The 27,185-nt window shown below is 39.1% G+C and overlaps 1 protein-coding gene and 1 pseudogene across 4 annotated transcripts in view; both read left to right on the top strand.

The window, feature by feature from the left end:
* PHKA1 (phosphorylase kinase regulatory subunit alpha 1) overlaps window positions 1-27,185 on the top strand; it is a 159,843-nt gene that overhangs the window by 108,155 nt on the left and 24,503 nt on the right. For 2 of the 4 annotated variants that reach the window (XM_042974363.1, XM_042974362.1), the window contains exons 17-21: window positions 12,177-12,255; window positions 15,170-15,336; window positions 17,681-17,857; window positions 19,395-19,486; window positions 20,105-20,244. In XM_042974363.1, the coding sequence (XP_042830297.1) occupies window positions 12,177-12,255; window positions 15,170-15,336; window positions 17,681-17,857; window positions 19,395-19,486; window positions 20,105-20,244 (655 nt within the window). The remainder of the gene's footprint in view (window positions 1-12,176; window positions 12,256-15,169; window positions 15,337-17,680; window positions 17,858-19,394; window positions 19,487-20,104; window positions 20,245-27,185) is intronic. The other 2 variants (XM_042974365.1, XM_042974364.1) reach the window with 1 other exon arrangement.
* LOC102959974 lies at window positions 2,526-9,540 on the top strand (annotated as a pseudogene).

Here is a 27,185-nt window from a genome sequence, read left to right as displayed (position 1 = left end):
CTTCAGCTCTTGTCCACTCCCTGCTTTTTCACTCTCCATGACCAGGCCCCAGGCAGTACCTCTCTCCCAAGTTTTGTCTCAGATGTGGCTGTTTTCCCTGGCCACTTACTTCTGAAGAACTGCAACTTTGACCCGTTATGCCCCTCTGGGTGAGGGTCTCACCGAGCAATGGCTGAATATCGGCTGTACCCAGGAATGCCCGCTGAACCCTGTTGTTGGCGGTGCCCCGAGACTGCAGCCAGGTGCCAGCCCACCCTAGAAAAAGTTCGCGAGACAATGTAGCAGCAGCGTTTCAGGGTTTATGGAAAATCACAACGCACGTCTGACACCAGGCTTCACCCTTAACGACCTTACCCCAGCACCAGTGAATGTGGCCGCCTTTTGGGGTCTGCTGGGACCAGGTGACTTCAACAGTCTCTACCAAATGTCCTTCCAGCAGTGGAACCGTTTTTCCCCGTGTGGCCCAAGAACCTCCCAGACCCCACTCTGTTCCTGGGGATTCGCCCTTCCCACCAGAGCACCGCCAGGTATCGAGCTGTGGACTTGCAGCCTTTGAGCTCCCCTTGTTTACAGTCTTAATGGAATTTAAACCGTCTTCTTTCTCCTTTCTCCCTTTTTAGTTTAGTCCCTGTGGCTGTTTCCAATTTTCCACTTTCTCTCCAGCTGCTTTTGGGGAGGGGTGCGTTTCCTGTATTCCCCCCCCCCCCCGAGTCTCCATCCTCTTTCTGCCCATAAAAGCAGTTTCCTACCTTTCACAGCTTCTTGCTCCCCAAATTTACCTCCCTGCACCGCATACCTGTTGAATTCTGTGGTTCAGGTTGTGCAGATTGTTGTGTTAATCCTCCAATCAGTTTTCTATGTGTGTAGGATGGTTTAGTGTTGGTCTGGCTGTATTTCATGGACACAAGACACACAAAAAGCTTCCATGCTGTTCTGCCATCTTGGCTCCTCTCTACTCTCTCTTCTTCTTCTGGAATTCCTATGATACGGATATTGTTCCGTTTGATTGCATCCCTTAGTTCTCTAATTCTCCCCTCATACTCCTAGATTGTTTTATCTCTCTTTTTTTCAGCTTCCTCTTTTTCCATAATTTTATCTTCTAATTCACCTATTCTCTCCTCTGCCTCTTCAATCCGTGCTATGGCCACCCCCATTTTATTTTGCATCTCACTTACAGCGTTTTTAAATTCCTCATGACTATTTTTTAGTCCTTTGTTCTCTATAACAATAGATTCTCTGCTGTCCTCTATACTTTTTTCAAGCCCTGCGATTAATTTTACGACAATTATTCTAAATTCTTCTTCCATTATATTGCTTAAATTGGTTTTGACCAATTCATTAGCTGTCACTACTTCCTGGAGTTTCTTTTGAGAAGAATTCTTCGTTTCATCATTTTGGTTAGTCTCTGCAGTAGCTACAAACTGCAGGGCACTTCCCCTGTGCTGTCCAGAGTAACTTGTGTTGGTGGGCAGGGTCGCAGTCAGACCTGATGTCTGACCCCAGCCCACCGCTGGGGCCACAGTCAGACTGGTGTGTACTTTATCTTCCCCTCTCCCAGGGGCAGGACTCACTGTGGAGTGGTGTGGCCCCTCTCTGGGCTGCTTGCATACTGCCAGGCTTGCAGTGCTGCTTCAATGGGATCTGGCCAATGGCTTATTAGCCAGGGCGGATCCGCAAGGTGCACAGGGATGGAAGGGGAAGGCTTAGCTCGCTTTGCCCTTGGTGGTCCCCTGCAGGAGGGGCCCTGCAGCACCGGGAGGGAGGCAGGCCCAACGGAGGGATGGGTCCACAGAAGTACAGTGTTGGGCATTTGCGTGGTGCAAGGAAGATCGGTGATGGGAACTGGTTCCATTTGGAATTTTGGCTGGGGTTGGGAGAGGGAAATGTCTCTTGCCAGTGCCTTTGTTCCCCTGCCAAGCTCTGTCCATCTGTGGCTCAACAACTCTCCCTCCTGGTGTCCTCTAGTCCTCCCTGCTCTTCGAGAGCAGAGCTGTTGACTTTTAACATTCCAGATGTTAAGTCCCGCTGGCTGTCAGAACTCACGCAGTCTGGCCCCTCCACTTTTGCAAGCCAGACTTCAGGGGCTCCTCCGCGCCTGGTGGGCTGCCCCTCCACTGCCCTGGCTCCCTCCCACTAGTCCGTGTAGCATGCACTGCCTCTCCACCCTTCGTACCCACTTCCGTGGGCCTCTTGTCTATGCTTGGCCCCGGAGAGTCTGTTCTACTAGTCTTCCGGCAGTTTTCTGGGTTATTTAGGCCAATGTGGGTGGAATCTAAGCAGTCAGCAGGACAAGGTGAACCCAGCGTCCTCCTACACCACCATTTTCTCTGAGCTTGACTTGTGAGTGGGTGATAGAGAGGCCAACATGCATAGAGTGGCTTTGTGTGTTAGAGTACAATTATCAACAAAACTGGATAAGTAATGTGGGGCCAGATTATGAAGACAATGAAAATAAGCAGAGATACTTAACTAGAGTTTCTCAGAAGTCTGAAATTATCAACAGTTTTTGAGCAAGAAGTGACACGATGAAAGTGATGTTTACAGAATATGGATTTGATGACAGTATATATTATAGCGAGGAGAATTTGATATCAAAGAAACTAATCAAGGTATGAGATGATGAGACGATACATTGGATTGGTGGTAATTACAATAGAGTGGGAGAGAATACAAGAGTCATTTTAAACAACACCTGTAAGTCAGATGTTGGCTAACTAGATATGAGATATGAATCAAGATGATGCCAAGATTTAGAGGCTAGGTAAATAATGCTACCATCGACAGAAGCAGAGGAATTCCATAGGAAGATGCCAGTTGTAAAGGGACATGTTGAATTTGTGGTGATAAAAGATTTCAAAAATGAAATATCCAATAGTTGGGGTGAGATACACAGCCATAGCTTGGGAAGAAGAATAACATTAAAGATCTGCATTTGAATCACAAAGTTTTGGTAGGTGGTACTTGGTCACAGAACAAAAACAGCAGTAACAATAGGAGTAATAACTGCAATGTTTATTGAACATTTTCTCTATGCTAGGCACAGAACTAAGTGCTTTCAATGCATTATTTTGAAATCTCTATAAGAATCCTATTCAGGTAGGTAATATTAATAGCCCCATTTTATAGATGAGGAAGGTGACTCATTTTCCATAGTCACAGTGCTTATGAGAGAGTCCAGCAGGTCTGTTAGTCCACAAAGCCTACATTACCAACAGCTGTGTGTTTTTGTCAGTGAAAATTCTGTGCTGGTGAAATGATAATGAATGTACTGGTGATCACATTAAAATGTGAATTAATTAAATTATAATGTTAAAGATAAAGATTTCCAGATTACATAAAAGAGCAAAATCCAGCTAGATGCTACTCACAAAAGATATCCCTAATATCAGATTATATAGAAAAATGGAAAATGAAGGAGTATATAAAGATAAATCATGTAAAGCTAACAAAAAGAAATCCATGGTGGCAACATTAATATCAAAAATAGTAAATATACTTCAAGGTACAAGTTAGTAAAAGGGACAGGAAGGATATTTATATTGATAAGAGTTACACAGACAAAAAGCAAAATCAGAAAATCACAAACACCCTCTCTATAATACAGAGAACAAACTAATGGTTGCCAGAGGGGAGGGGCTTGGGAGATTGGACAAAATAGGTAAAGGGGAGAGGGAGATGCAGGCTTCCAGTTATGGGGTGACTAAAAGGCATAGCATAAGGAATACAGTCAGTGACATTGTAATAGGGACATAATGGGACAGATGGTAGCTACACTTGTGGTGAACATAGCATAATGTATAAACTTGCCAAATCACTAAGTTGTACACATGACACTAATGTAACATTGTGTCAACTATACTCAAAAAGAGAGTTACAGTATAACAAGATCAGTATAACAAGATGATATAGCAGTTATAAACTTTTATCTACTGAATAGTATCAGTGAAATGTATAAAGCAGATATTTAGGAAAACTAAGGACAATATGATAAAACCATTGTATAATCATGGTGGGGCACTATAACATACCTCTATCAGAATGTCACAGATCGATTATAAAACAATAATTAAAGATATAGGAAGATTAACAAACCTGATTTTTGTATTTATGGGTACATATAAAACTATACCCAAAGAGAATACACAAAGAATGTTTATTTTTTAAAAAGTAGAAGTCATACAGATGATATTGTCAGAATATGACATAAAACTAATAATACAAGTGTAAAAAAAATTGACCATGAAAGAGTTAAATTTTACAAATAATTCTTAGATTAAACAGGACACCAACTCTGAAATTAGATTGTGCTCTAAAGTAAAAAGTGATACTACTACTTATCAAAACATAAGAGATTTGGCCAGAGTCCTATTTGGAAATTTTCATATCCTTAAATACTTTTATTTTGGAAAGAAAAAAAAGTTCTAGTTTCCAGACAAAATGGAGTAGATACACATCTCCCTATTCCTCCTGCTAAGTACAGTAAAAATGCCTGGACACTATCTATAAAACAAGCTTAAGAAAATTCTGAAAGTCAGAAAAAAGAAGGGAGACAGGCTATGGACTTTGCACCTGAGAAATGACACAGCAGTGAATATACTGGGTTTTCCTTCTGTCTTGTATATTCTCAACTGGATGCTGGAGAAGTTTTTATCCCAGAAACACAAATGGGTGCAGATTTTTAAAGCCCAAGAAAACCCTTTTCCTTCTATCCAGAGTAACAGGAGAGGGGCAGCCTAGCCAGACAGAACACTTCCAGACAGTAACTGTTCTACTCTAGCCAAACACCGCAGAAAAAACTGCAGCCCCATTCCCACTCCTATAAGCAAAAGCTGAGTGGGGACCCTAGACTTCTACCTTCACATAGCTGTAAAGAAGCACCTTTTTTCTTCCTTAGGGGTAGTATCTGAGAAGCACTAGTGGGGAGCTCAGACTTTCATCCCTGCCCAACAGTAGAGGAACTTCCTTCCATACCCACTAGCAGTAACAAGGCAGTGTTCCCTTCCCTGCCACACTGTCAGAAAAGGCCTGCTGAATCAGAAGATTCAGTAAGATCCAAAGCCTCCTAAGATGATACCCCATATTTCCAGAATACAATAGAAATCACTTATACCAATATCCAGGAAAACCTGAACTTCAATAAGAAAAATTGATCAGCAGGCACCAATCCCAAGATAACAAAGATGTTGGAATTGTGACAAAGATTTTAATTCAGTCATCATAAAAGTATTTTAACAAGAAATTATGACCACACTTGAAATTTGAAGGTGTGAAGACTCAGCAAAGAAATCAAAATATTCAGCAAGGAAATTGAAGATATAGGGGCACCTGGGTGGCTCAGTCAGGTAAGTGTCCAACTCTTGATTTTGGCTCAGGTCATGATCTCACAGTTTGTGGGATCGAGCCCCATGTCAGGCTCCATACTGACAGCATGGAGGCTGTTGGAGATTCTCTCTCTCTCCCTCTCTCTCTCTCTCTCTTCCACTCCCCACTTGCTCTCTCTCTCTCTTTCTCTCAAAATAAATAAACTTTTTCAGGGCACCTGGTGGCTCAGTCAGTTGAGCGTCCAACGTCAGCTCAGGTCATGATCTCACAGCCCACCATCTGTGGGTTCAAGCCCCGCATCAGGCTCCATGCTGACAGCTCGGAGCCTGGAGCCTGCTTTGGATTCTGTGACTCCCTCTCTCTGCCTCTCCCCTGCTCATGCTCTGTCTCTTTCCCTCTCTCAAAAATAAACATTAAAAAAATCCTCTAAATAAACTTCTCTCTCTCTCTCAAAATAAACTTTAAAAAAGAAAAGAAATTGAAGATATAAAGAACCAAATGAAAGGTTTAGAACTGAAAACTACAATAACTGAAGTCAAAAACTCACTAGATAGGCTCAATAGCAGAATAGAGATGATAGAGTGAACTTGGAGATAGAAGTATAGAAATGACCCATTGTGAACAAGAGTAAAAAATAGACTGAAAAGCTATGAGCAGAGCCTATGGGACCCGTGGGACTAATACCAAAAGATCTACCATTCACATAATAAGAGTCCTAGAAGTAGAGGAAAAAGTATGGGACTGAAAAAAAGAATATTCCAACTAATAATGGCTGAAAATTTTGCAAAAGGTATAAACCTATAGATTCAAACAGATGAGAAAGTCCCAAACAGGATAAACCCAAAGAAACCCATGCCAAAACACAGAGTAGTAATCAACTCCTGAAAATTAAAGAAAAAAAAAATCTAGAAAGCAATGAGAGAAATGATACCTTGCCTATGGGAAAAACAATTAGAATGACATCAAATTTCTCATTAAAAACTCTGGACAGAGGGAACTGGTGCAACATTTTTCAAGTGCTCAAAATTATAAACAGAATTCTGTATCCAGCAAAATTGTACTTCAATAATAAAGCAGGTAAAAGATATTCTCAGATGAAGGAAAGCTAAATGAAATTTGTCTGCTGGAGATCGGCCCTGAAAGAATGGCTTAAAGGAAGTTCTTGAAATGAAAAGGGAATACAAGATGGAATGTTGGAACATCAAAAAAGAAAAAACAGTGGAAAGATTAAGAATATGGGTAAATACAATAGATGTTAGAAAACTTTAGTTTTCTAAAGTTTGATGTGGTTCTCAAAGTGTGTAGAGGAAATCTTAAAATCTTATCTTACATGATAAATGGGGGAAAGGTAAATGGCTGAAAGAGAGGTAAGGTTTCTACTCATCACTCTAACTAGTAAAATGTTGACATTAATATCAGTGATATATGTATAATCCATTTTGTATGTGTAATGTAATAACTAGAGTAACCACTAAGAAATCTATACAAGGAGATACAGTCAAAAACAGTATATATAAATCAAAATGAAATTCTTGTTATATATTTTAGAAGCCAAGAAGAAGAGGGGCGCCTCTTCTTGGTTAAGCGTCTAACTTCAGTTCAGGTCATGATCTCACGGTTCATAGGTTTGAGCCCCGCATCGTGTTCTGTGATCACAGCTCAGAGTCTGGAGCCTGCTTCAGATTCTGTCTCTGTCTCTCTGCCCCTCCCCTGATCTCTCTCTTTCTCTTTCTCTCTCTCTCTCAAATATAAAATAAAAAAAAATTTTAAAGAAGCCAGGAAGAAGAAAATAAGGAAATGAAGAACAGAGGAACAAACAGAAAACAATAATGAAAATAGTAGGTTTAACCATATCATTAATTACATTAACTGTAAATAGCCTAAGTACACTAATTAAAAGACTGAGGTTGACAGAGTAGATTTTTTAAATAACCCACATGTATGCTGTCTTCATGAAATTCACTCATATAAAAATATAGGTAGATTGAAATGAAAATTTAAAACGGGAAAAGATACACTATGTAAAATTAATCTTAAAAAATCAGAAGTGGCTACATTAATATCTGGTAAAATAGACTTCAGAGTAAAGAGAGAAAACAGATAATAAGAACAACATTAGGAATGAGAAAGGGGATATAGCAAGAAAAATGGAGAAGACCTTTAAAATTATAAAAGAGACCTGTGTCATCTGACATCTTGTGCAAAGCAAGGTGGCTTCCACATTTCCTGAGTATCTTCTCTGCTTCCCCCTCAACTGCCCCTTGATCACAGACATTTCTTGTGATCAATTCCAGAACTATAGCAGTACCAGTTGCAGCTTCCACTGTTGTAGAGGAAGTGGTGGCCACGGTGGCCTCCACAACTTCCACTCTCCGCTGCATTGCCTGGGCCTCAGTCAGAACTGTAGATCTTTGGAGCCCAGCCTGGACCAGGGTGGCACCAAGCCCCCAATCCCACCATAGCAGTAGCAGCAGCCACCACTGAGGCCACTATCACTGCAGCAACTTCTGCTGCCACCAGAGGACTTGTCCAAGCCCACTGTGCCTCAGGGACCTGGCCCAGCTCTCAGAGTAGGCAATGCTCCACCAGCCTCCAGCTTAGCACTACTCACCACTTTCCCAACCTCTTGGGCCCCCACAGGGTTGGGCCCCACCCACACCCTCCTGCCACCTGTCACTTCAGTGCTCCCTTGGGTGCCCCCAACCATGTTGTCAAGCAGCAGGGTCATCACTATTCCCTCAGGCTGGGCATCCACCGCCTCCACCCACAAGCTGCCTCAAAGGTGGCGAAGTGCAGACAGGCCTAAGCCCTGTGGTAACATGGGCCTATGTACGGCCCACTGAGGTGGCAGAGAGCCCTGGAGAGGCTAGCAGCACTACTCATCCTACCAACAGCAGCACCACCAGGATCCCCCATCCAGTAGGCCTGGTGGCTGCAGCAAGGAGATATCCCACTTGGAGGAGTTTAAAGCCAACTTATCTCTCTTGAGGAGGCATGGAGAGAAAACTTACCCTCAGCATTGTTGGTTGTTTGCTGGGAATCTATCTACAGATATCATGGAGGATGAATTCAAAAGACTAAATAGGGAGAACCAGGAGAAAGAAAGGATTTAGACTTATTAAACTTGAATCTAGAGCATTGGCTAAAATTGCCAAAGCTGAATTTTATGATAAACCCATGAGAGTTTTCAACCCAGCTTTGAGTTCACTTTGCCATATGTGCTGCTTTTTCCATTCAGAATTTTAATCTTATGTTTCCAATGAACTGTTGGAAGAAGTCTTTTGCCAGTTTGGTCCTATTGAAAGGGCTGTTGTAATTGTGGATGATCACAGAAAACCTGCAGGGAAAGGCATTGTTGAATTTGCTTCTAAACCAGCAGCAAGAATAGCATATGAAAGATGCAGTGAGAGTGTTTTTCTTACTGACAACTCCTTGTCCAGTCATTGTGGAACCACCCAAACAATTAGATGATGAAGATGGTCTTCCTGAAGAACTCACACAGAAGAATTCAGTGTATTAAAATGAGAAAGAAACCCCTACTCATTTTGCCTAGTATGGCACATTTGAGTATGAATATTTTCAGCAATGGAAGCCCTTGAATAAAATGGAAAAACATCAAAGGAAACAAATCAATAAAAACATGAAAGATATGCAAGACAAATTGAAAAGTGAAATGGAAGAGCCTATCGTGAGTATCAAGCAAATATTTTGCATGAAAATCTGATGGGACACTAGGAGGAATTAAGACACATGGAAGAACTTCACAATCAAGAAATGAAGAAACAAAGAAATGCAAGTAAGGCAACAGAGAATGATGTAGAAGGGAAAAGAGATGAAGACTGGTCAATGTGAGATGGAAGAATAAATGAGACATCAAAGAGAGTAAAGTTATAGCAGATGGGTAGAGGGATCCAAGAGAAAGAGACATAAGAATGGATGGTAGAAGGGCAAAGAACATGGCAGAGCCCTATGGTTTTAGGAGGCCAGAAATTTCTACCTCTAGGTGGTGGTGGTGGCATAGGTTATGAAGCTAATTCTGGAGTTCCACCAGCAACCGTGAGTCATTCCATGGTGGGAAGTAACATATGTACTAAGCATTTTGGGCAGAGAGGTATGAGACCTGTGGGTGTGCAGGGTCCTCAAGGAATGAGGCCTGGAACTCCAGAAGAATGTGGTAGAGGGAGAGAAGTGTACGAAGGCCCAAACAAAAAGCCCTGATTTTAGATATGATATCTAGGTTTTCATTCCAGTTCATTTTTGTCTTTTCTTGTTTAGATACCAATCTTTCAAATTCTTGCATTTTAGTAATAAAGCTGCCTTTTAATGGATGTTAGCAGTTTATTGACCTAATATTTATAAATGGTCCATTTGGGCAGGTACAATTACATAATGCAGTGTTTGAAATGGGATTTTTTCCCCCTTATTTCCTTTGTTTTAGCCATGTAATGTCTCTCAAGCTATGGTAGTGTATCTTGTGCCACTGAATTTCCAAAGTGTACCAATAATTTTTAACCATGCTTCACATAAATAGAAAAATAGTTATAAAAATAATAAAATTATAAAAGAATACCAAGTTTAATTTTGTAAATCTAGATAAAATTAACAAATTTTCTAGAAAAGTAAATCATATAAGAATAAGCTGAATAAGAAACATGCATAGAATCATATGAGAAAATTATAAAACTAATGAAGAGCATAAAAAGATACTTTAATTACTAGAGAGATACCCTGTTGCTAGATAAAAATAGTTAATATTGAGAGTTAGTTGAGCCTCTGACTCTTGATTTCAGCTCAGGTCATGATCTCATGATTCCTAAGATCGAGCCCAGGCTCTGCACTGACAGCACAGAGTCTGCTAGGGATTTTCTTTCTCTCCCTCTCTCTCTGACCTTCCCCCAGTTGCTCACTCTCTCTCAAGATAAAAAACTAAAAAAAATAAATAAATTTCATATGGAATAGAAAATATACAATAATAACCAGGTTTTTTAAAAACTAAAAACAATAAGAGAAGACAGATCCATCATAATTAAAATAATGATAAAGATTACAATCCAAATAGAGGCAAAAGAACGTTATCAACAATAGCCAAATTATGAAAAGAGCCCAAATGTCCATCAGCTGCTGAATGGATAAGGAAGTGGTGTGTGTGTATATACATGCATGCAATGGACTATTACTCATCCATAAAAAAAAGAATGAAATCTTGCCATTTGCAATGACATGGTTGGGGCTAGAGAGTATTATGCTAAGAAAAATTAGAGAAAGACAAATACCATATGATCTCATGCATATGTGGAATTTTAGAAACAAATGAACATGGAAGGGTTGCAGGGAGAAAGGAAAACCAAGAAACACACTCTTAACTATACAAAATGAACCTATGGTTACCAGAAGGGAGGTGGGCAGGAGGATGGGTTAAACAGGTGATGGGGACTAAGGAAGGCACTTGTAGTGATGAGCACTAGGTGTTATATGTAAGTGATGAATCACTAAATTCTACACCTGAAACTAATATTACACTGTATGTTAACTAACTGGAATTAAAATAAAAACGTGAGAAAAAAGAATATAAATACATCTAGGAAAATCATTCATTTAGGCCTGCTACTTTCCACTTTATGCAAAACTGAATTCTAAATAGATTAAAAATCTAAGCAAAAATAAATAAACCTATAAAATATTAAAAGGAAACATGGGAGAATGTTTTTGTGATCTTGAGCTGAAGAAAACTGTCCTTTGCAAGACACAGAAAAGGAAAAATTGGCAAATTCAAAAACATGAAAATTTAAACAAATCTTTTATATAAAAATGAACTGTGTTTGAGGTTGAAAGACAAATAACAAAGTACGTAACGTATTTTTCATACATATGATAAAGGGTAATACTCATGAAACATAAAGAACCCTTGAAAGTCAATTAACAAAAAGATAAACTACTTAATAGAAACATGGAAAAAGGACATGAACAGGCAAATCATAAAAGAAATACAAATAGCCAGTATATACATGAAAACATGCCCAATATTACTAGTAATAAAACTGTTTCTTTAAAGTAGCAGATAAGCAAAGATTAAAAAGATGATTATTAAAGATGTGGGGAAACAGTCGCTTTCTATACTGATGGTGTAAATATAACTGGTACAACCTTTTTAGTGGGCAATTTGACAGTCTGTTAGCAAGTATTCCCTTTGTCCTAACAGTTTTACTTATTAGAATTAATCCTAAGGAAATCACAGAATAAGAGCATAAAGATGTAGGTACAAAGATCATCACAGTGTTGCTTATAATTAAACAGTTTAAATGTCTGCTATGGAATCTTATATAGCTTTTACAAGGGATATGTTAGAAAAAAGTAGATCACAAAAGAGTATGTGTAGTATGATCGATCCCCTTCACATAAAGTCGGATAATTATTAGCCTTCTTTATTTTCTATGCCTACACACACACACACACACACACAAGCTAAGGCTCCTTACATGAGATAACATATAAAATATTTTAGCACAGTGCATGGCACATAGCATTAAACAAATGGTTGCTGTTTTTATTGTCAGTTTTCAGTATCCATTAAGTAGTCTGCCATCAGGCACTGTGCTAAGTGCTTATGATAAATAAGGTACAGTCTTTGAGAAACTCTGTCTATTGGTAATCATCTACAGTGTTGTTCGCTGTCAGATCAATTGTTGAAATACAGGGTAGACAGTGAGGAATGTCTCATTTGTACCATTACCACCAGAATGTTGGTTTGAAATAATTGAAAGAGACCCCTTATTTCAAAGTTAACACTTTGATTGTTTTAAAATTCTAAGATTTTTTTAAAACTAAGATTGTTTTAAAATTCTCTTCATTTCAAGATGAAGATGGAACCAGCTTGAATTCAAGTATCCTAGCAGCACTCCGAAAAATGCAGGATGGCTATTTTGGTGGAGCAAGGTAAGTGACCTCTGCACACTCTTTAGTGAAATGAAATGAAATTTGGAAGCTGGCTATAGTTATGGTAGACTTGTGATGCATTTCTCTGTGTGTTTAACAATATAGTCCCATCCTATTTAGAGGAACTTATTTTTGATAGATCAAATCAAAGAGTCTAATGTTATAGAGAAGCGTTGGAAATTTGCCCAAACCTCATTAATTCAGTGGACCAGAAAACTTATTCTTTGAAAAGCAAAAAAGTTACTGAACTGTTTAATTATGGATGCTTTTCTTTTTTTCTTTTCCCTAAGTTTTTAGTTTGAAAACTTTCATGCTTATAGAAATGTATAAGAATACTATTGAACACCATATACCCTTCCTCAGGATTCCCTGTTGTTAACATATGTCTCATTCATACACACTCTCTCCCTCCTCTTCCTTCCCCTCCTCTAGCTCCTCCCTCCCTTCTTCTCTTCTTCCATATCCTCCTCCCTCTCTCACACATACATATATGTGTGCATACACACACACACACACACACACACACACACACACACACACATACTTGCTGAAGTATTAGAGTTAGCCAAAGACATCACAACTCTTCAACCCTAACTACTTCATTTTGTCTTATAAGAACAAGAGTATTCTCACACATAGCTGAGATATAATCATCACACTTACAAAATTTAATATTGATACAGTACTATTATCTAATATAGAGTCCATATTCAAAATTACCCAATTATCCTAATAATGTTTTTTCCCATAGCTTTTTTCCCACTCTAGGACCCAATCAAAGATCACATATTAGCATTTAGTTATTATATCTCCTTGATGTCTTTTAGTCTAGAATAATTCCCCAGCCTTTTGTGGATCTTTAGTGACAGTTTCAACACAGTTTTGAAGAAGGAAGGTCAGTTATATTGCAGAATGTCTTTCAATTTGGTTAAAGCAGTATCTGCTAAGTTTCTCCCTATCCTTTCTATGACAGTCTTTAACCCGTCTTATCTTCCACTGCTGAATTAGTCATTACTGGGGTTTTAAAGTGATAATTCTGTGTTTCTATCATTCTGTGCATATTAATTAGAATCCTTCTGTTTAAAAAAAATAGCTTTCTGGGGTGCCTGGATGATTCAGTAGGTTAAGCAGCCAACTCTTGATTTTGGCTCAGGTCATAATCCCAGAGTCATGGGATCGAGCCCCGTGTCAGGCTCCATGCTCAGTTCTCTCACTATCCCTCTGCCCCTCTTTTGCTCATGCATGTATGCACACACTCTCTCACTCTCTCAAAAAAATTTTAATGAAATTTTAAAAAGAGCTTCCCTTTATCCCCTTTTATTTTGTAGTATTAGTGTCAGCATAGATTCATTGATTTTTATTTTATTCAATATGCCATGCTCTATTCCTGTCATTGCTCATTTCAGTGTTCAAATTATCCAAGGTCTGGCCATTGGGAGCCCCTTCAAGCTGGCTTCTTTTTTTTTTTTTTTTAATCTATTTTGAGTAATGGCCTTTATTGAGCACTGTCCACCAATTCTGCTTTGAGTGGGTTTTTGGCTTGAGCAACAATATGTGACTCACTTCACTGAAGGCAGAAGGCCAGCCCCTCCAGTCTGTGAAGGGAAGTGGTAAGTGCATCACTGCTCCTCAGGGAGAGGAGGACAACATCCTTTCTCTGAGAAAACAACCAGACCCAGTACTCACACTAGCTTCCTCAGTTGATTTTGTCCTAGAATATGTACAGGTTGTTGGTGGCGGCCCCAGCAGGTGCCAAGTTGTGTTTTTTAAAAGATCAGTACTACTGACTTTCCCTTTGGGTTTTACAATTGGTTTTGTAGACAGGGGAGGATATGACCTACAATTCTCTATAATTCATAAAATTTTCAAATACCATCTCTGGTTTTTGATCTTTAGGAGTACCTGGGTGGCTCAGTCAGTTGAGCGTCCAACTCTTGGTTTCAGTTCAGGTCACATTCTCATGGTTCATGAGTTCTAGCCCTGCATTGGGCTCTGTACTGACAGTGCGGAGCCTGCTTGGGATTTATATCTCCCTCGCTCTCTGCCCCTTCCCAGCTTGCTCTCTCTCTCTCTCTTTCTCTCTCTCAAATAAATAAATAAACATTAAATTTTTTTAAAAATGATCTTTGATCTCTCTAGAGTGTATTATGATAAGCAAAATAAGTCAGTCAGAGAAAGACAGCTATCCTATGATTTCACTCATGTGGAATTTGGAAAACACGGCAGATGATCATAGGGGAAGGGAAAGAAAAATAAGATAAAAACGAAGAGGGAGGCAAACCATAAGAGAGACTTAAATATAGAGAACAAACTGAGAGTTGCTGGAGGGGAGGTGGGGAGGTGGGCTAAATGGGTGATGGGCGTTAAGGAGGGCACTTTTCGGGATGAGCACTGGGTGTCATATGTAAGAGATGAATCACTGGGTTCTACTCCTGAAGCCAAGACTACACAGTATATTAACTAACTTGAATTTAAATTAAAAAAAAACATGCTAAGGAAAAGAAAAAATTAAAATTAAATTTTAAAAAATGATCTTTGAGAATTTTTTTAAACAATGCAATAGATTTATGATGATTTATTTTCATTCTGACCCAGCTTCTCTGCAGCCAGTAGAAATTTTGGCCAGATATTTGACATCATTAGCCACATAGTATATGACAGTGAAAGAGAACAAACTGATCTGCTGATAGATTGTGAGCCCGTAACTGTAGTCTTTATTAACACAGTACCCTAACCTACACTACACCATGCCTAGGAGTGCTATGAAATTTCATATTTACAAAATGTACACTGTTATATAAACATTATGAGTCCCACAACCAACCAGTCTAGGTATCCTTTTTTTCACTGAAATGTGTTGTTTTTAAAGGATTTCCTCTGGTTTTCTGTTTTCTATTTGCCCTGTAATTGTCAGGATTCAAACAGGTAAATTGTCAGAGTTTTTGACAACATCTTGCTGCACACATTTGAGCTTCATGGATCCTGGACCTGAGGGTAAGCTGTACAGTGAAGATTACGATGATAACTATAATGAGCTGGAACCAGGTGACTGGATGAATGGCCACAGTTCAACCAGTAATGGTAAGGAAGCTTCATAAAGGCAGTGGCCTTGATGGGTAAGAATACAAAGTATTGTTGAGCATCCTCCTTAATATTTCTCACCACCAGCAGCCTCACTCCTATTTAATACACCTAGATTTCTACTTCTGTTTGGCTTCACTTTTTATCCTTCTACTTACCTTTGGTTCCTGGTCTAATATCCCTGTGGTGATTGTGAAGTGTGGAGTTTGACTGTCTCCTACTAAGGTTAGGGAAGACTTCTTTCCTGGGTATAGAAAATGGCTAGTTACTTCAAAATGAGAGGAAACAATGGTGAGTAAGAGGTATTTAATCAAGCATGTAGTAGGAGAACTATACATATACAGTACTGCTTTTTGACACTTAAAAGCATAAAACTAAGAATCTCAGAGTACTTTTTATGTATAATGTTATTGGGGCACAGAATCTCTGGGGAGGTCTGCATAGTTTGAAAAAGCCTATTCAGTGTACCTATTGCTTTCATACTACAAACTAGTCAAATAAAGCACAAGAAATCTGACTGGCTGCTAGGAATACAAAGATGATATAGTGAGAAAGCATCATGGGGGCATATATTAAAAACGGCTGAGAAACACCCTAATGTGTTAAAATACTAACCTAGGCAGGGCAAGAATTACATTGTGTGAATCCCAAAAAGAGAAGGGCCAATAAGAGTGAATTATTCTTCTAGCTATCTAAAATATGGTTTGCCTGCTTTCATTGTGTCTTTGACTGTTAGCCTGTTTCTTAAGGCAGCCAGTTTCTTTATCCTAAGAGTGGTGTGTTAGAGAAAAGAAAATAATTGGCTTTCCTTAGTGAAGTAGCAAGCATATGCAATAGACCAACACATCAGCATTCAGGATGATTTTCTTCTTTGGGCTCAGCATTTACTCACCTAAGTACCATTGAATTTATTCTGCATTTGTTTTTGTTAGATCTAAAATAGTGTGAATTTCTTTGTTGGAAAAATACATTAAATACAAGGTTATTTCCTGTTATTAATAATTACCGAAGTCATGATATCTATCTTGGCATAAACAAATACTTTGAAAACAAGACAAGAATAATCATATATTGAGGTTGTTTGCTATTCTATGGGTAGTTGGGATTTTCATCTGTAGCACTCATTCTTTTGGATTACTTTCTAAAACACAACTTTTTAATGATATATATGTGTATACACATATATACACATATATTACTAAATTTGATATTGTGCCTAAGTCACTTTCTCCTCTCTGGGTTTACTCATAGGTGGTCTCACAATGGCTGTTTATCGCTTGCCAGCTCTTCCATGCCAAGAACACTTCCCTCCATATTCTTCATAATCCTCCACTCAAGTATCTATATCATATTCAAGGTTATAATATTTGTCATTAGGATGTCACTGAGAATGATTTCCATTTTTACAGCTTTGCTAGTTTGCAGCTTTGCTAGCTTCCACTGATCACATCAGAACACAGAAAAACATCTGGAGAGATCACTGAAAATGATCAAAGACCAGATGATGTATAACTAACCTAGCAGACTTTAGTATGCATCCAAACACTGTGATTTTCCTACTATAAATGTTGTAAATGTTCATGTAAAGTCTGAAACGTTAGGATCCATGAGGTCTGTGTGTGTATTTTGTTTTCATTATCCATAGTCAGGGATAATGTTATAGGAGGTGAGTGGGAGAAGGAGAGCCCAAGAGGATATGGACCGTATCTGTCTCCTTCACCACTGAAACCTCAGCAGCTAGTACACCACCTAGTACTTAGTAGGCAAGAAATATTTGGTGAATAAATGAATGTGGTGACTTGAAAAGACCAATGTGTGGCCAGTAGTCATTTTGACACCAGTGCCACATGGAGATTGTTTTTCCCATAGCAATTGTAGCTGCCATTTATGGAATTTGTCTGTTTTCAGCTAAGCTTGGGTTTAGTGGAAGATTTTTGTCTTTTCTCACAAAAGTCTCCTTATACCAGTAAGACTCCAAGGGCCCCATTCTGCTCCTCCCCTACCACCGCTGCCACACCACTACCATCACATTCACAGATTATAAAATCCTTGCTCCACCTGTCCTTAAAAACACCTCATACTACTTTCAGGAGCCCTAATATTGTCTTAGCAAAGTTGAAGAACAGGTAGGTCCTGGTAAATGGCCATAGTTTCTAAATGGTAAAGCCAAGATGTTGTAAAATGATTACAAGCTCCCCCCCCCTCCACCTCCATGATCAAAAATAACCTACTTCTGGTGCTGTGTTATGGGCACAGGAGCTAATCATTCTGGTTGGTTGGGTAGATTGTAAACTAACTAAAATGTTCATTTTTTCTCTCCCCCCTACCCCCACTAACCTTGCAGCTCGCTGTGGTGATGAAGTTGCTCGCTATTTAGATCACCTTTTGGCGCACACTGCTCCCCATCCTAAACTAGCCCTCACCTCACAGAAGGGAGGGCTAGATCGGTTCCGAGCTGCTGTGCAAACAACCTGCGATTTAATGTCCTTGGTGACCAAGGCCAAGGAGCTGCATGTACAGAGTGAGTAATGCCATGACTCACTGGAGTCAGGCACAGGATTGATGTGAAGTCCAGGATGGGGGCAGGGCGTTTATTAGCAGTGCAAGCAGGAACTCTGTTTTGTTCACTGCTTTATCCCCAGCATCTCAGACAGATGGAACACATTAGACACTCAAATATTTGTAAATTTAATAAATTGCATATAGTTTTGCCGTCGATGGTGCTATATGGTCTCATAGGGAAAAGAAGCAGAACAGGAGACATGGAGAATTTTAACATCAGTATTAAAGTGACAGAAAGAGTTTTTTCTTTTGGAAAAGTTACTCCTTTGGAAGCACTTTTATTTAAAGAGAAAGCCCTGCAAGCAATTACAAGATAATCTGACAATGAAGAGGGAGATACTCGCCCTTAAGGAAGCTGCATCTGGTTACCTTATGTCAGCTGTGACATTTACAGTCAGTTGTTCTAGCAGCACAAGAGCTGTGTTTATTTCTCAACTGCAGTACTCCCTATACAACAGCATTGTCATTGTCCTCCCCATGACCACTACCCCCCTTCGGCAGTATGTGCACTGGAGGGTGTCACCTACTACCCATTGCTAGGAGGAGTCATCGTTCCTAAGAGTACTCAGTGCCACTGTGGTAGCTGCATCTGAAGGGACAGAAGGGCTCCTTGGCCACACCTAGGGGGCCTAAATGGTAACATTTTATAGATGATGAGAATGATTGGGATGCATGTTCTTGCTGTCTAAAACTTTATTGACCATTACTAACCAAAGATAATTAAACGTGAATCATTTAACATTTCAAAGAGGGAAAAGCTTAGCATACCCTTTGAATATGCTCCCTTGACCAAGGGCTCATGTGAAGAGATCGCCTTTCTTAAGTTCTACTTCTAGATTGCAAACCAGGAAACTTAAGCTTAATTCCCAGCTCAGCTACTTACTTGCTTGAACAGTTATTTGAGCTCTGTATCTCTCTTTCTATATCTGTAAAATGGTGAAAGTGACAAGACAGTCTCTCTGTTGAGGTTATGGTAAGTATTTGGACTATAAATGGACTATAAGTAAAAATATTAGGAATATCTCAAAGTAGGTCAGCCACTACATTTTTTTTTTATTCCCTACATAGGGATACACATCTGTTTATCTATTCTCAAGGAAATCCAACTGCTGACAGCCAGATATTTTCCCAGGGTAGTCCAGAAAATAGAAAACAGAACTGGGTTCTTTCTGTTACATATGGTATTCGATCAAAGTATCAGTGATGGCACCATTTTGGTATTGATTACATTCATAGAGTTTAATATCTTAAATGTCCATTTAATGCTACAATTCTAGGCATTCCGTGGAAAATATGGTTGATTTAACAGTCTTTAAATTATCTGATATTCATATTTTTTCTTTGATATTAGCAAGAAAGGATAAATTTCTCACTCTTGTTCTACATAATATAAAGAGCAACTCCTATACAACTTGATTTTGAGGGCAACTGTGAATTATTTGTTTTTTAGTCTCCTAAGTTATCTAACCTTTCCCATAAATGTCAACCTCTTGCAGATGTTCACATGTATCTTCCTACAAAGATATTTCAGGCTTCCCGGCCTTCATTGAACTTACTTGATTCTCCTCATTGCCCACGAGAGGACCAGGTAAACTTGCACATGACGTATTTGTAAGCTCTTTGCAAAACCACCATCTGTATGGCAAATAACAGAACTAGCCCTTATGGTTTCTGCTAATAACTGGTGGTAGGCAAAATGCTACCCTGGTGAAGATATACTCCTTTTTAGGTCACTTTTAAAATGAGCAAGTTTTGGGGTGCCTGGGTGGCTCAGTAGGTTAAGTGTCTGACTTTGGCTCAGGTCGTGATCTCGGGGTTCATGACTTCAAGCCTCACGTCTGGCTCTGTGCTGACAGCACAGAGCCTGGAGCCTGCTTCAGATTCTATGTCTCCCTCTCTCTCTGCCCCTCCCCCACTCACTCACACTCTCTCTCTGTGTCTCTCTCTCTCTCTCTCTCTCTCTCTCAAAAATAAATAAACATCAAAAAATAAAATAAAATGAATAAGATTTTCCTAGCCAGGCTCTAAGAAAATGAAATTGTTATGTCATTCATGTTGAAGATTTCATTGTTTTTGTTTTACTTTCCATCAAAATGTAGGGAATTCTTACAGAAAAGGTTTAGAGGTGAAAAGATCGACACTCTAGGGCACTATTTAAGTTGAGCATTTGTGGACTTAAGTTTTTCTGTCCTTTCTCAAACTAAAGGTTCCATCTGTTCGTGTAGAAATACATCTTCCTAGAGACCAATCTGGGGAGGTGGACTTCAAAGCACTCATTTTGCAGTTGAAGGAGACCTCCAGCTTACAGGAGCAAGCTGACATCCTTTACATGCTGTATACTATGAAGTAAGTGATAGATATTATCACTTTAATGTTCATGTAGAGGGGAAGTATAACATAGTAAATAAAACACAGTTTTGGAGTCTCATTGACCTGGATTTGAATTTTGCCCCTACCCACTGTGTAACTTCAAAGCCTCACGTGTCCTCATTTATAAAATTTGGATTACGCCTACCACATAAAACTGTTGTAAAGATTAAACAAGATACAATATCTGCAAAGTCTCTAATACAATGTCTGCTGCAGAGTAGGTGACCAATAACTGGTGACTATTATTATTATGGATATTTTAAGCCTCTGTAATTTGTTAAAAATCCACAGTTAAATAAATTCTAAACTCAAAAGAAGTAAGAAGATGGAGGCTTACAAAAAAAATAAACTAGCATTTCTGAGTGTTTGCTATGTGTCCAGAACCCTGCTAGGTACATTATATGTAGGAACTTCACACTCATCATGCCCAAGTGGAACTATCTCCTGTCCCTTACTTCCTCCCCACAAAACATAACCTGAACTTCCTCATTTATTCATGTAGTCATCAACCTGAAGAGGCAGATCCCCTCCCCTAAATTTGGTTTGGATGCTGAGACTGATGATGCCACACATGTACCAAAAGTCTGTAAAATGTTTATTACTCACATAATGAGACTTCTGGGGAGAGTGGAACAGATTCCAAAGTTGGTCAAACAAAAAAAAAAAGCTTAAGTGAGTAGGGAAAGGAGGCTGGATTGGGGTTTTATTACAATCAGGAGGTGAAGCTGGGGTAAATTTTGTCACCAGCACCAAGAGAGGAAATACTTGGATTTTTCTGGCACCTTGCCCAGATGTAGGCTGGAAGGGAAAGAGGACTTGAAAGTGGTCAGCCAGTCAAACATTAAAAATGGAGTTATATTCTGAAATTCTACATCCTTGTTGTTGGACCCAACACCTACCTACTCAGCACGCTTCTCCCCATATCCAGTTAATCACCAAGTTTACTCAGTTTTACCTCTAAATATTTACCTTCTGCATCTCTTGTACTGGGGCCTTCACTCAGGTCTTTGTCTCTCACCAGGACTATTGCTATAGCTTTGTAACAAGTCTTCCTATTTTCATCTTGTTCTCCTGAAGCCCAGCCTCCACAGAGGAGAGAGAGTAACTTTTCTGTTTTACTTTGTTTTTTACTCAATTTTTAAGAGAAGATTCTAGTTATTTTTTTATGTTTTTATTTATTTTTGAGAGAGAGAGAGAGAGTACATGCACACACAGTGGGGAGGGGCACCGAGAGATAAAGACAGAGGATCCAAAGTTGGCTCTGTGCTGACAGCAGAGCCTGATGTGGGGCTCGAACTTATGAACCATGAGATCATGACCTGGGCCGAAGTCAGACACCTAACCTACTGAGCCACCCAGGCACCCCCTGTTTTACTTTCAATGATAGAAATGTCCAAATTTATTTAAAAGTAGAGAGAATGGCATAATGAACACTTTGAGACCCATCATCCAGCCTGAACAATTATCAAGACATGGTTAACCTTGTCACATCTGTATTATCTCCCTCTCTTCTCCCAGATTGGTTTGACAAAGAAACCAGACATCTTATCATTTTATCCCTAAATATTACAGTATTATTTCTAAAAGTCAATGAATCTCGTAAAACAAGACCACAGTGGGACTTCTGGTTCCAGACAAGATAGACTACATGCATTCCTCTCTGTTCCTCCTGCTAAGTACAGGATGACATCATTTGTAAAACAAACATAACAAGGTGTTAAAAGCAGGACAGAAGAAGGTAGACTGGCTAAGGACCTCAGGATCTGAGGAATGACAAGGTGGTGACGTCCCTTGGGTTCCTTTGTTCCATGTTGCCTTTGGGTCCCGCATCAGATGACAGAGAAGCCAGCACCCCGAAAATGCCAATGGGCACAGACACCAAAAGCCCAATGAAAAACTTGTTCTTTCTAGACAAAGGACTAGGAAAGGGCAGACTAGCAAGACCAACAACATTGAGACAATGACCACTCTACTGGAGCCAAGCACCATAGAAGAATCTGTGGCCCCACCCCTGTCCAGAAGGGCTTAGCTTGAAGCCCAGACTTCCACTCCCACCCCAGTGTAACAAAGCAGGCACTACCTCACCTTCTGCACTGCCAGGGTAGTGTCAAAGAAGACCAAGTAGGTATCTAGGACTTTCATCCCCTCTAGGTGCTAATGAAGTCCCCTTGGTCTGTGTGACTCCCAAGCTCATGCTGCTTCCATTTGATTGTGGTGTTTAGTGAGTAAATGAAAATGACAGCTGAAAATCCCACCAACACCAAACGCATATTTTTACACATCCAACTGTTACCAAAGTAGCCCCAACATACTTTTAGCTATGTAGGGCCTGCCTGCCTTGTATACTCCTTGAAACCTACTCCATATCTGCTAACAAGAGGTAAGCCCAGGGCAATGAATAATACCCCAAACCACTGCTGATATTTAATGCTCTCTAACCTAGAGAATCCCCACAGTGCTACTGAAGCACATCACTTAGACATGTAACTTCCTCTTCCTCCTGTCCTCTGGGAGTTTTCTTGCCCTCCACACCTCCTGGATGGTAGAGCTGGTGCCTTAAATAAACCTCCAGGCAGTCTCATGCTGTGAGGGACTTCCCTTATCCTACAACCCTAAGAGCCACCCCATAAATCTTGTTATGTGCTACTGACAAAAAAAAGACATGGGGTCTTATTATTTTGATACCTTTGTTTCTTTCATTTTTCCTTTAGGGTAAGGCACTTTATTCAACAAATACCTGTTGAGTACTTATTATGTGCCAGGCACAATGCTAAATACAGCATAACGAAAAGATAGAGAAGGTAAAATGAAATAAGGGGTAAGCTTGAATGAAACCTGACGAGCCAGCTAGGTAGTTGATATGGGAAAACAAAGAGAGTTATACCTGAAAAGTTCATACTTTCCCACCAATTCAGATGATCAATGATTGGCTGCCAACTCTTTGGCTCCTAACACGAGTTTTCTTCATCTAATCCTGTATATTAACTTCACCATAACATCTGATCGAACCTACAGTCTCCCTAAAACTAGTATTCCAGGTGATGTCAAACCACTTGACTAGAGTGTGTATGATGTGCTGCATGGGTTTTAATACACTTGGAATTCTGCCCAATATCCCTTGTGGATTTAAGAGTAAAAGTTGAGGGGCACCTGGGTGACTCCGTCAGCTAAGTGTCTGACTCTTGATTTTGGCTTAGGTCATGATATCACGGTTCGTGAGTTTGAGACCTGCATCAGGCCTGTGCTGAGAGCTCTTTGCTGACAGCACAGAGCCTGCTTGAGATTCTCTCTCTTCCTCACTCTCTGCCCCTACCCTGCTCCCTCTCCCTCTCTCCCTCTGTCTGTCTCTCTCAAATAAATAAATAAACTTTAAAAAAAGTAAAAGTTGGGAGGTCAGGTTTCCTATGTGTGTTGACTAGCATTCCTTCTATGAATTGTTTATAACCTTTGTTTGTTCTCTGTTGGGTTTTTTTATATATTTCTCATTGATATTAGATGTCACTATTTTGTTAGTTACAGTTGTTGCAGATATTTTATCCAAATAATTTGCTAATTATATTCTTTTCTCTATGCAGAAGTTTAATTTTTATATCATAAAATCTGTCAGTCTTTCCTTTTTGGCTTTTGGGTTTCTTGTTATGCATCCCCTCCCAGAATTTTAAAAATATTTTAAATACCTTTAATAATTTTTTTAGATTGTATGTCTTTAATCTACTTAGAATATATATATGTCTTCTTACTCAGCATATCTAATACCCAGTTCACTGTCTTTATCGGAAAGCCACTGCTCCTGGCCATGTTCATGGTATCATCCTTCTTTTAGTCACCCAGGCTTGAAATTGTGTCATCATCTTCAGCTCCTCCTCATACCCTGCCTCTCCCTGCAACATCATCACTACCATTGGGAATCATGAGCCAAATATACATCCTCTATGATCTTTCAACCTTTGTCTACCATTGCTCCCCACTCATATTGTGAATTATTTCACCAAAACAGCCTGCTACTTACCATATCCAAAACACAGCCTATACATGACTACTTTCATACCTTGGCTCATGTTTTGCCCTCTGCCTGGACTACACTCGTTTACCACACCCCATCTCTCCTCATTGGAATTCTAGCTATCCATCAAGGCCTAGTTCACCTGTCATCTCCATAAAGCTTTCTCTGACCTATGGGAATAAAAAGGATCATCCCTGATTCTGAGCTCTCAAAGCATGTATTTTAATACTATTCATTTATATATTTTGATTTTGACCATTTCAAACTTAGAGAAAAGTTGTAAGAATAGCACAAAAAAATTTCTGGATATCCTTCACCTAAATTCCTCAGGTTTACCTTGAGCTTTGATCTCAGTCTCAATCTCTCTCTTTCTTTCTCTTTGTCTCTCTCTTACTCATTCTCTGTCATCATCACCATCATCATACATACATACACACATACATACATATATCTTTATGAATCATGTGAGAGTAAGTGGCAGACATGATCCACATGATCCCTTTCTATCCTAAGTGTTTGAGTATGCATTGTGTATTTCCTAAAGACTAGGAATTCTCTTACATAAGCACAGTACAATTGCCAAAATCAGAAAATTAATGTTAAAACAATAGTATTATTGAATCTACATACCAGACTTGTCAGTTGTCCTAATAATGTCTTTATAGCAAAAGAAAATCTAAATTACACATTTCGGGGCACCTTGGTGGCTCAGTCAGTTGAGTGCCTGACTCAATTTTGATTCAGTTCATGATCCCAGGGACAAGGGATAGAGCTCTGCATTGGGCTCTGTGCTGAGCGTGAAGCCTGCTTAAGATCCTCTCTCTCTCTGTCTCTGTCTCTCTGTCTCTCTGTCTCTCTCTCCCCATATATATATATATATATATATATATATATATATGTAGTATATTTAGAGTAGTATCTTCCACATTCTGCCACTATAAAGCTTTTATGTTGCACTTTATAAATAAAAAGTATCTTGTAGAGATATATTTTAAAACTGTAAATATCCTGTTACTCTTTAGACTTTCATTCACTGGTTTTTTTAATCCATTGTTGACTCTTCCTATGGTACTTTTTATTTCATAGTTTTAAAAATATATTTAATGGGGGCTTTTGGGATGAGCACTGGGTGTTGTATGGAAACTAATTTGACAATAAATTTCATATAATTAAAATAAAATAAAATAAAATAAAATAAAATAAAATAAAATAAAATAATAATGGGGGCACCTGAGTGGTTCAGTCAGTTAAGCATCCAACTCTTGGTTTCAGCTCAGGCCATAATCTTACAGTCTGTGAGATCAAGCCCCACATCAGGCTCCACGCTGACAGCATGAAGCCTACTTGAAATTCTCTCTCTCCTACTCTCTTTGCCCCTCCCTTGTTTGCTCGCTCTCTCTCAAAATAAATAAGCAAAACATGTGTATTTAATGTATTTATTATTTTTAATATATTTAGTATATTAAATACATCATGTTAGTATATACTTACTAAAATTTAATATACTGAATAATCCATTATCATATTTGAACTTTTTAAAGTACAAAAGGATACAGTGAAAAGATGAAAAGTCTTTTGCCCACCTCTGGTCTCTAGATACCTGGTTTATTTGTGTATCCATCTGGGGACAGTTTGTGCATATGTAGGTAAATGTTGGTAAATAAAGACATATATGTATGTAATTTTACACCTGTTTACCCAAATGGAAGCATGGCATATACACTGTTCTGTACCTTGCTTTTTTTCACTAAAACTATTTATCTTGAAAATCATTACATATATATTCCATTTATCTATGAGTGCTTAACAAATAACCCCAAAATTCGGTGGCTTAAAATAGTAAAAATAAAACATGTTTAGATTATCCGTCACAATTCTGGAGCTTGTCTAACTCAGCTAGACAGTTCTCACTTGGGATCTCATTCAGTTGTGGTCTGACAGTGTCTGGGTCTGAAGTCACCAAGAGGCTTGTCCATTTGAATATCTAGGAGTTGACACTGGTTGTTGGCTGGAACCTCGCCGGGAGCTGTCACCTGGAATGCCTACAGATGACCTCCCCCATGTCTCTCCACTTCTTCACAGCCTGATGTCTAGGTCCCAAGATTATGTGCCCCAGAAAAGGACCAAGTAGAAGCTGCGTGAATGTTTATGACCTAGCCTCAGAAATCATACAGCATCATTTCAAATTAGTCACAAGCATGCCTGGGTTGAAGGGGAGAGAACACAGACCCAACCTCTTCATGGGAGGACTGTACAAGTCACACTGTAAGAAAAGCGTGTTAGATGGAACATTATTGGAATCACTTTGAAACATACAGCCTGCCATGATCTAGATCTACATCATACTTTCTCAGTAGTTGTGTAGCATTCCCTTGTTTGAATATACCATAATTTGTTTAACAGTCTCCTGTTGATGGACATTTGGGTTGTCTCCCATCATTCACTGTCACAAACAACGCTATAGCAAATAACCTACCTCATAGTATATATCATTTCTCATGTGTGGAGTTTATCCTACAGATATACCAGAAATGTTAAGTCAAGGAATATAGAGATTTTGAAAATTAATATGTATTTCCAAATAGCTCTCCAGAGAAATTGTCCCAATTTTACTCCCACTAGCAATATATCAGGATCACCTATTTTCCCAAAGCCTCACCAATGCAGTGTTATCAAATTTGGGGATTTGGGACAACATGATAGATTAAAAAATGTTATCTTGGTGTAGTGTTAATTTTTCTTATTATGAGTGAGATCAGACACTTTATCCCATACCTAATATACATCAGTATTTGTATTTTCTTTTGTGTCTTTTTTTATTATCTATTTGTTAGAGTTCTTTATATATTAGGGAAATTGGCCTATGAACTGCATATATTTTTCTGTTTGTAATTTGTCGCATCACTTTACTTAT

Source organism: Panthera tigris, chromosome X (genome assembly GCF_018350195.1).
Source record: "Panthera tigris isolate Pti1 chromosome X, P.tigris_Pti1_mat1.1, whole genome shotgun sequence".
In the NCBI taxonomy this organism is placed as follows: Eukaryota; Metazoa; Chordata; class Mammalia; order Carnivora; family Felidae; genus Panthera; species Panthera tigris.
Note: the sequence above shows the minus strand (reverse complement) of the source record. Positions and strands in the feature narration are given on the sequence as shown.